This window comes from Lolium rigidum, chromosome 7, assembly GCF_022539505.1.
Source record: "Lolium rigidum isolate FL_2022 chromosome 7, APGP_CSIRO_Lrig_0.1, whole genome shotgun sequence".
In the NCBI taxonomy this organism is placed as follows: Eukaryota; Viridiplantae; Streptophyta; class Magnoliopsida; order Poales; family Poaceae; genus Lolium; species Lolium rigidum.
The window spans coordinates 30435002-30445824 of record NC_061514.1 but is presented as its reverse complement, the minus strand read 5'-3'; the positions used below and the strand labels follow the sequence as shown (position 1 = coordinate 30445824).

At 49.8% G+C, this 10823-nt stretch overlaps 1 protein-coding gene across 1 annotated transcript; it reads left to right on the top strand.

Moving 5' to 3' along the window:
* Nucleotides 1-1299: 1299 nt before the first annotated feature.
* On the top strand, nucleotides 1300-5981 carry LOC124671106 (hydroxycinnamoyltransferase 4-like). Its single transcript, XM_047207535.1, has 2 exons — nucleotides 1300-1727; nucleotides 5141-5981. Exons 1-2 carry the CDS (start codon nucleotides 1300-1302, stop codon nucleotides 5979-5981), a joined length of 1269 nt encoding a protein of 422 aa, XP_047063491.1.
* The last annotated feature ends 4842 nt before the right edge of the window (nucleotides 5982-10823 follow it).

The following is a 10823-nucleotide window of genomic DNA, read 5'->3' as shown; positions in this document are numbered from 1 at the left end:
ATAGTAGTGCATGTCTAAATCTAAGCCTGAAGCAGATTGCAATCTAAAGATTCAGATCCTGATTTAGCTGACTTGGATAAAAACAAAAATATAGTTTAATCATGGGAGACAAATGTAATTGCTTCAGTCTACTAGATGCAACTAGTGCTTGACTGGTAGTTTCTTTGTCCTCGCTCAGATATGTCAATTTATTTATACAGTGATACATACCATTGCTAGTTTACATATTGCTTTAATAGCTGGTGGTACCAAGTACCAAGATCAAGTCATCTTATCGTTTCACAAATAAAATAAAATGTACTAGAGTATTGGCCTTTTGAACGAGACATGTCCACATAATTTTTTTTTTGTTTTGTAAGAAAACGTAGTAGATGTATTACCTACTCACTCCATTCCATATTAGTTGTTTAGGATGGATATGAAATGGAGGGAGTAAACTCACATGTTAAAATAGGGTCTGACTATGTTTAGGATGGATAAAATTAGTATATGTTCTAATATTTACCTCTGAGTACTATTTAGGATATGGTTAAGTAATTACATTAGTACCTTCTCCCTTAATGTGATTGCATTCATGATATCATTAATGAACTTACTGATTTCCTTTTTAGGTGAACTAAAATTTGGAGTGTCAACAAATGGATAACTATTTCATTTTATTGAGTGATTTCAACCTCGGAATGCAATAGTGATATTGTTAATGGCAATGAATTGTCCCCTTTCTTCATGTGTGCGTATGGAATATTTATTGGTATCCTATGTTTAGCTACGTCATTTAAGAGCATTCTTATGTGATAAGCCATGTCTTTCTTACTCCATCCGAACAAAGAATAAGGTCTATATTATTTTTAAAAAGTCAAACCATATAATGTTTGATCCAGTTTTCACAAAAAATTATTAGCATGCAAAATACAAAATTAATATAGTTACATACACCATGAAATATATTTTATAGTTGCTGATAGATTTTTCTAAAATTTCGATCCAACTTTATTTGACGTGACTTTTGAAAAAAAAACTTATTCATTGAAATAGGGGGGGGGGGGATGCGATATACCTTGCCCTTCTTAGATGATAATTGAAATTGAATGCGTCATTACATGTTGCCTTCTTATCGTTGTGATATGGCTTGCCATTTTTAGCTGATATTTGAATGCGTAATTAATTCTAATGAATGTTAATTACTAACCAGGTGGGTACATTCATAAGTTTCCATGCACCTTGGGATGCCTATATATGAAACCATCCCGTTCTAATGAGGATCAAACACAGTCAATTCAGACACATGTAGTAACCATCATGGGCATCAATGTCATCAGGTCGGAGCTGGTCAGACCGAGTGAGGATACCCCGCATGGCCCGTTTTGGCTATCCAACCTCGACCTTGGCGTGCGAAGCGGCTACTCGCCGACGATCTACCTGTTCCGCCCCCGCCATGATGACCGCTCTGGGTTCTTCTCGGCGGACGTCCTAAGGACAGCCCTGGCCATGGCGCTGGTGTTGTTCTACCCTTTGGCTGGGCGGCTCGGCATGGCCCCCGACGGGCGGGTGGAGATTGATTGCAACGGCGAGGGTGCCGTTTTCGTTGTCGCTGAGTCTGATGTTGTGCTAGACGACCTCGAGGACTTCATGCCATCGAAAGCGATGAGTGACATGTTCGTGCCTCCTTATGAAAAAGAGGTCGGCCCCGGCGCACCCTTGCTCCTGCTTCAGGTTAGTTTGGTGAGGTACATCATTCCTTTTCTTACATATATAGTAACAGATTTGCTAACTATCATTTTTTGGCAATCAGGTTACCTTCTTACGTGGAGGATGTTAGAACTGGCCCGACACGCTGTGTACTTCCGGCGTGAGCGACGATAAACGACGATACCAGCGAGACGCTATTCCGGCGAGACGCGCGCACGTACGCGATTACTTCCGCGCACGTACGTATGCTGCTAGCTAGATCGAGCCTTTACGATTCAGCTAGTACTACTTGCACGGATACGCAAAAACTGATTGGATTGCTCAAGGTGCATATCGCACCTCTCTTCTTATTTCTTACTTTGGCTCTCACGGTACAGATTACAGCCTAGGTGCACACGTATATATACACGCATAGGCAGGACCAAAGGACCAACTAGGAAATCTATACTAATCCTACCCGGACTACAACTCTAGTCCTATACGGAGACTACACCGTGCTGGAGTAAGATCGTGCTTATTCCTAACAATCACCCCCCTAAGCACGACGTGTGCTTCATTTCGACCAGGGTCCCAAATACGCCACTTACTATGCGTAGGTGTTACCCTCGGTATTGCTTTCACCGTTTCGGTCATCATCGTCGACATTGCTTTCGTCGCTCTCTGTGTCTTCCATGTCACCGACTTTACCTTCGCCGGCTTCTCCATGGCTTGTCGCTTACCATCCTTGTCCGCGTCTTCGGTCTTCACCTGTTCATCGGTGCTCGTCTCCTTGGTTTTTCCTTCTATTCTCCTTTTGCTTACTACCTTGTCGAAGTATTTCTCGAAAGATATAACTAGCTCGTATGATTCTGGCCGCTGCTTTTGGCCTAGGCACCTATATCCAGAGCCAGCCAAACTATGCTGATTAAGCTTCCTAGCTAACTCCATGTAGCATGAAACTGGCTTGACTCCTTCTAGCGATGCACTAGTTCGACCTCTAGCTTCTGGATTAGTCTCTTCTGGCTCGGTTAGAACAACAACACTGCTGTCCCCATCGTGGCCGCTTTCTGGGCTGCTAAGCCCTTCACTTTCTGGAGCTTCTGCACTTGGTCTACCTGGTAGCATTGAACCACCAACGACATCTCCTGCTTCTGTGATTTTTTCTTCACATGAAGCACTCTTTGCTGGGCATTGTTTTCGCCCAAGCTCCTCACGTGGAGCTCCTCCTGACGAGCCACTTCCTTCTGGTTCGCCTACTTCTGGCCGTCTTGACCGAGCGCTGCATCCAGGCGAGATTCCTGGAGTGCATGCGTGTTCTGGATCGCCTGCTTCTGCCGACGTCCCACTGCTGCTCGCTTGATTGCTTCCAAGCGTAGCGCTGTCTTCTGGTTGTCCCGTACATGTACAACCTTCATTGATGCTAGCAACAGCAAAGTTGAGTATCTCTTGACATAACCGAGGCATATAACGTGCATGTTTCTTTGCATGTTTTGCTGGGATGTCTACCCCGTCTGCACCTTTAGCCTCAGCTGGATGCCACGATTTTTCTTTCTCGCAAATTATGTCATGCGTGACAGACTTGGATTTATCTTGGAACACTGGATCCACCCGATCCAAGTCTAGGTAGTAGAGTCTGTTCTTCGACCTCTCCACCTTCATCATAAGCTTCCTTTGGCGATCATATCCCCATAGATAGTCATCTTCGATCACAATCTTGCATCCACGCTCCGCAAGGGTACCAAGACTGATGATATTTCTCTTTAACTTGGGAATATAGTACACATTAGTGAGTACCTTAGGACCGCCATACTGCATCTCAAGCAGGACATTGCCTCGCCCTGCGATATCGACCGTTGACCCGTCACCGAATCGAACGGTGCCTCCCACCGAGAGATCTAATTCTGAGAATAGGGACTTGACGCCGGTCATATGATTGCTCGCGCCCGTGTCGAGGCACCAGACGTTGCCACCCGTCTTCGTCCCTCGCTTGTCATGAAGGTAAACCTTCTCTTCCATGAGCGTCACAATCTCCATAGCCGGCACCGGAGGAGCTAACTCCTCCTTATCCATCTGCTTGCACTCCTCGAGCATCAGCATCATCGGTCCATCATCTCCTTGCTGGGCCATGAAGGCCCTCTCCTTCAGTGGTTCTCGGCAATCAGATTTGAAGTGACCAAGCTTGCCGCATTTATGACACCTTACTTTCTTTATGTCAAACTTCCTTCGCGGTGGAGCTTCGTCATCTTCCTCCTCCTGCTCAGCGATGTACTTTTTTGCCGGGCGTTGCTTCTCCTTCCCGTTGCTGCGGCTCGTGGACCCTCCTTGCTTTTCTTTCGAAAGAGTCATCCACTGCTGCTTCGTGAGCATCAAGTGCTCACTCTGGTCCGGATCATCGAAGCTAAGCCGGATTCTCTCATCGTGTGCCTTGAATCTTCCGACGAGATCATCAACCGTCAGTGTATTTAGGTCGATACACTGTTCGATCGATGTAACGATCTGCATATAGCGCCCCGGTGCGGCACGCAAGAACCTTCTGACGTTCTTGATCTCATCCAACCTCTCGCCATATCCCCTGATTGCGTTGATGAGGGTGACGAAACGGGCGGCAAACTGATCAACCGTCTCGCTTTCCTCCATCTTCAGATCTTCATAACTTTTCGTCAAAGTTTGAAGATGCGCTTCCCTCACGCGGGCATGACCTTGGTGCAAGGTCTTGATCGTCTCCCACGCATCCTTCGCCGACTTCTTTCCGACGAGGTGCTGCATCACGTCCTTCGGCACGACGGAATAGATCGCCGTTAGTGCTTTGCGATCCTTCGTGTACTTCGCGCCTCCCTTGACGTAATCATCGCCGCCGGGATCAACGGCCTCCCAGATCTCCGCAGCTTCCATGGCCACCTCCATGTTGAGGGCCCAAAGCCCGTAGTCCTTGCGATCGAGGCGCGGATACAAAGCCGGCCCCACCGTCTCCACCACCGATGCCGATGTCTCGCCTGCCTTCACCATCGCCATGATCTTCTAGTACTTTCAGAAAATCACGGACGAATAACCTCAGGCTCTGATACCAATTGTTAGAACTGGCCCGACACGCTGTGTACTTCCGGCGTGAGCGACGATAAACGACGATACCAGCGAGACGCTATTCCGGCGAGACGCGCGCACGTACGCGATTACTTCCGCGCACGTACGTATGCTGCTAGCTAGATCGAGCCTTTACGATTCAGCTAGTACTACTTGCACGGATACGCAAAAACTGATTGGATTGCTCAAGGTGCATATCGCACCTCTCTTCTTATTTCTTACTTTGGCTCTCACGGTACAGATTACAGCCTAGGTGCACACGTATATATACACGCATAGGCAGGACCAAAGGACCAACTAGGAAATCTATACTAATCCTACCCGGACTACAACTCTAGTCCTATACGGAGACTACACCGTGCTGGAGTAAGATCGTGCTTATTCCTAACAGAGGAGGCGTGGTACTCGGCACGGGCATGCACCACTATGCCCTTGATGGCCGCAGCTCTTTCCACTTCATGCAGACGTGGTCTAGCATGGCTAGGGGCGCTACCGGGGCTGTGGTAGCACCGTTCCTCGACCGAAGGGCCCCCCAGGCACGCTCCCCGCCAGTCATCCTCTTCGACCACAGCCATGAGTACTGCCAGAACGCCGGATATGCAACAAGTGCCAGGCCGTCGGAGTTAATTGGTGTCATCATGCGCGTGACCAATGCGCAGGCTGCCGCGCTCCGTGCGCACACGGGCGAGTCCTTGTTCCGCTCTCTCGTGGCTCACATATGGCGCTGCACGTTAATGGCGCGTGCGCTAGCCCCCGACGCCAAGTCTCGACTCTACACGGTGGTCGACATGCGTGCCCGTCTCTCACCCCCGCTTCCCAGCGCCTACTTTGGAAACGCTGGTGTGCGGACGTCGGTGTCAGCTAAGGTTGGAGACCTCCTCGCCAACCCCCTCAAGTTTGGAGCACAGCAGCTTCGCATGGCGACGAATCAGGGTGACGAGTACGCACGTTCAACTGTGGACTACCTGGAGATGGCGGATGAGCGGTCTAAACCTGGGAGGGAGCTCCCAGATACAGACCTGCGGGTCATAAGCTGGATGGGCATGGTGTCCCATGATGCCGACTTTGGGTGGGGGGAGCCAGCACTCGTTGCACCGGCTGCTATGTCCTACACTTGGTTCATTTACAATATTGGAAACAGTGGGGATGTCGCGGTGGCCGTAGCAATGAAGCCAGATCACCTGGCCCGCTTCAAGGAGCTCTTCTTTGATGAGAATGAGATGACATGGTGAATCCAGCAGATGAAATCAATGATTTATAGAATAATAAGTTGATACAATATTATCTGCATGTACTCAAGCTGCATGTATACATGGAAACTAAACAGTAATGTATCGCAATTTATGCATGGAATCACACTAGCTTACCATTTTCATTACATTTTGTACTTCATATATCAACCGAAATTGATTTAGCAAGTTTTGGTGGCAATGGTTCCACTTCTTAACCGGAGGTTGGAGAAAATGTTCAGCAAAGGGGAAAAGGAATAGAGCCGTTCCACTCTGATCTTCAATGCCTCTTCCGTCAGGTGATCTCCTCCTTAAGTAGCCTTAGCGGGTCCACGAGCCAGGCGGGTATCGCTGGCTCTCTTGCCACCAACCCTATGAATGCCGACCCATCTCATTTGTTGATCGAGGCACCTTTTTTTTTTAGATCAAAGGCCAAAGGCCCGACGTTAAATTAATAACGCCACAACGGCGACAAGGTACAAAGAGCTGAGCCCAGCTTACAACACACACCCACACACCCACACGAATTGCCAACATGGCTACAACCGGAACCTCGAACGGTGATCACGACCCTTACGAAGCCTACGAAGATTCGGAGAAGACACCGGACAGCAACAAGTAGTCGGGCCGGAGCTCACCCTAGAGCGAGCCATCGAACACGCACGCCGTCAACAGAGCTCCCCGCCGCGGGCAGCGCCACCAGTGGCCGACCACCACTGTGCATCGACCACCACCGATCGAACCCCCACAAGCAGCACCATGGAAACCCGACGAGGAAGCAGGGCAGGACGCAAGCCTTGCCGAAGGTCACCAAGGGAAGAGCCAACGACATCCGAAGAACACTGGTAAACTCCAAGACGATGTCTTCAAGAAGAACACGACACGAGCGCGTCGTCACCGCCCAATCCGCAGATCTTAGGTTTTCACCCGGAGCACCTTGCTCGACGAATATCGCGCCTCAGCCACACCACCAACGGAGAGCTGCACACTGTGGACTCCAAGGCGGTGTCTTCAAGAAGATCACGGCACGAGAGCGCCGCCACCGCCCGATCCAAGGATCTTGGGCTTTCACCCGGAGCACGTAGAAGGACAGGGAGAAGCCTCAACAACGCCTTCAAGAAGGGAACGGCGTCCGCGGACGTCGCCGTCGTGGCCCGGGCGGGCAAGGGTTTCCCCTCGGCGAACTCTCCCCGCCTTCTACACAGGACACCGACCGACGGAGCGGTCGATCCACTGCCACCGCACGCAGCTCGCCGGCCACCACGTCGCCCCCGCGACCATGGTTTCCGGCCAGCTCCTGAGCCACTGGCACGCCCGCCAACCAAAATGGCTCCCACCGACCAGGGCCGCCGCCCCGGCACCCAACTCTGAGCACAACAAACTGCTACGCACGGAAGACACCATTGCGAGGACCGCAGACACCGACCAAGGACTCCGGGCCGCCATAGCACCGCCGCCGACCCACTGGAAAGAGCACCCCCTGCCAGATCGACCACCAAACCGCCCCCGAGGCGGCCGGAGCACGCAGATCTGGGCAGAGATGGATGGGCTCGAAGGGGCCCGGGCCCCTGCCCGGCCCGAATCGAGGCGGCCAGACCCGATCTGGATCCGCACAGCCCACAGCATGCTGGTCTCCTCCATGGCCGGCCGGACGAGCGCCGACGCCCACCGCGCCTGGCCGTGCAGGACCTCAACCCGATGCCCCCGCGCAGCACCAGGCCGCCGCGCGCAGAGCTCGCGTCGCCCGCCGTCGACCACTCCGGGGAGAGCCGCCGCGAGCACGCCCAGGCCACGCAGCCGCCACGCCGTTGCAGGAACCGCGCCGCCGCACCCCACGCCAGCACGACGCCCTCGCCGGCCGCGCCAGCCCGCGCCGCTGCCACCGCACGAGGGGGAGAGAGTGGCCCCGCCGCCGCCGGCGCCGCACGGGCTTCGCCCGGCGACGCGCTGAGGCGGCGGCGAGGAGGAGGGGGAGGGAGGAGGGAGACGAGGGGGGGCGCCGCCGGGAGCCCCAGGCCGCCCGCGGGAGCGGCTAAGGGGCTAGGGTTTTTCCTAGCTGCAGTTTCCAAAAGTCTCGAGGCATCTTTGGACCCATGACAAGGTCCGACCAATCCAAAATGCATTACAAACATAGAAATAATGATATTTAGGTATTCTTTTGGGCTTTTTCAGTTATGTTCTTCCATATTAAACAGATAGTACTATAGGAAAGATACAATATATTTAAAACTCTAGCTTTTAAAATTGTGTATTTTTTTTAGCTCATTGACACATTTTAGAATGTAATAACTCCATCCTAAAGATTATGGCTTATAATTTTTTTGGTAAGTCAAATCAAATAAAGTTTAACCAAACTTTTAGAACAATATATGAACTAATATAATATTTTGTAGATAACATACGAACGTATATTTCATTATCTATTTAATGATATTAATTTTGTATTTAGCATGTTAATGTTTTTTAGTAAAAACTTAATCAAACTTGACATTGTTTGACTTTCTAAAAATAATATAAACCTTAAGCTTTGGGATGGAGTTAATACAAAATTTGATGTCATAAAAAATTCAACTCAACGGAAAAATACACTACAAAAATATAAGGCTCTACCCAGTGGATTCTTTAGAAAGCACAACCAAAAAGTACAAACAAACAATATATGAGTTTACGCGGCTAGCAAAGAAGACGCATAATTAAGAGCCTTGGTAGAATCCATACCGGCGCATAATTGTCTTGTGGTGGGGGCTAATCAAGAGCGACCCGTTTTAACTCCCTCCATATCGGTTTATAGGTCTTACACGTGTACCTAGATTGCCAATTTAAATAATAAAATATGAAACATATAACATAAAAAATTATACCATTGAAAAATATAATATTTGAACTTTCTAGTGATTTAATTATTCGTAATATATATCTAATACTAGCAAAATACCCGTGCGTTGCTACGGCTCTACACTAAATTAATGCCTCATCGCAAGCTTAAGTTATCTCCCAGTTTCTTTTGCCCAAGTTGTGCCAAGCTAATAAGATCTCAATATGACACCACATATTCATTGCTACTTCATGTTGTTGTTGCTATCAAAAACCCACCGGCGAGTAGCGACGGACAACACTGTAGAGCCGGGAGGCTCCCAGGACTGCGGTGGACCCTGGTCCCTCGGGCGACGGCCCGCAATGCCTTCTGGCACACGTCCTGGTGCTTACGAGGGCGTGCCACCTGACCTATACCTGGTCAGGAAGGTGATGGATTGCTTCGACTAGTTTCCTGCATGGCAAACACGTAAACATTAAATACGAGCCCCGATCGGCTCTTAGGTTGCCCTGTGGATCGGCTCAAAGAGCCGATTACCCCATGGTTCATGTTAGATTTATGATGACATGGGGATCATGCTATATCGATATCAAGCTAAACTAATCTACGATAGTTTGGGGTTTTCACCGCATAATCGGAACATCCTACGCGTAGTTGAGCCTAGCAGATACGTAAGATGATGGAGAACCAGCCCTAAAGAGGCCTAAAAACCAACATGAAGTTGATCCCCGGAACAATCCCTTTAGGGCTTAATAAACCACACCTTACGCACTACCGGATCGTTCAACCCGTTTATAAGGCCTAACCATACGGATATCAAACCAATCCTTGAAGAACAAGGAGCAACTATAACGGATTAGATCTACTAGATAAAGAACAAGCATGATGCCGCCCTTACACCTAGAATAGGTGTAAGGGCAGCTAGGTATCGAGGGGCAGCGTAGCTAAACAAGTACGTCGTGAAACCATCGACGTCCGCCCCAAAACACCTAAGATAAGGGTGTTGCTCGCCATCAAAAAGGCTTCAGCACGAGCAACACCAACAACGAATAAACTGATACTGCCTAGATCGCAAGATGCGATCTAGGCAGCATGTTGCTTACCCGGGAGAAACCCTCGAAACAAGGGGTGGCGATGCGCCTAGATTGATTTGTTGTGAACGTGATCGTCCTTCTTTCTCAATAACCCTAGATACATATTTAAAGTCCGTAGACTTTCTAACTTGGGAATAAACCCAACCGTGTACGAGCTAAACTCTATCTCTTAATTCTAACCGACACGTAACCTACTATAATTTACATATACACGGGCAGTCTAGCCCAAACTTCTTGTACAAGGCCGATTCAGGAATATCTTCCGTGCATATCCTCTAAGCCCATTTAATCACGGCCCATCTCCAGACTTGGTTAAATTCTGGTGATAACACATGCCCCCTGGTTTTGGCAATGATAATTTCAAAACCACTCTGTTTTTTCTGCTTCGTAGGGTCACGTCGTGGCAGAGCAGAACCGTCGCAGTATCCTTCATCATGATGCCTTGCCTTCTCAACTTCTCTGCACGATTTGACGAGCTTCTTTGGCACCACTTCCTCGAAACCGCTGCAACATTAAGCCTCCACTATATCCCCATTATTTAACCGCACCGAGCAGTTCACCTCTTCATCCTCTTGCTCCGCACTAGCCGTCGGCAAAAAACCCCCTTCCTCTGTAGCCATGTCTTCCTCCTCCTCCTCCTCCGCCTCATCGGGTCTCTCCTCCTTATCTTCTTCCTCCCGTGAGCCCACGCCGGAGTGGGACTCGCTGGCGGCGTACGACCTCCGCGCCCCTGAGAAGTGGGACATCGAGTCCCACGATTTCTCCGTCTGGTCCGAGGACGACAAGTCCTTGACCGAGGGAGAAGATGACTTCCAGTTCCTCGTCGATGGGGAGCTGGAGGCGGGGAGCGAGGACGACCGCTTCTCGTGGGACGGCTACACCTCCTCCGACGAGGAGGACGAAGAGGAGGACGACGATTCCTCCGACGAATACCCG

What these genes read in the sequence shown, in the direction of transcription:
- LOC124671106 (XM_047207535.1), top strand. Translation starts at nt 1,300, where the DNA reads ATGGGCATCAATGTCATCAGGTCGGAGCTGGTCAGACCGAGTGAGGAT. An exon ending in CTTCAGGTTAGTTTGGTGAG is followed by an intron (nt 1,728 to 5,140) that starts GTACATCATTCC and finishes TATTCCTAACAG; the next exon opens with AGGAGGCGTGGTACTCGGCA.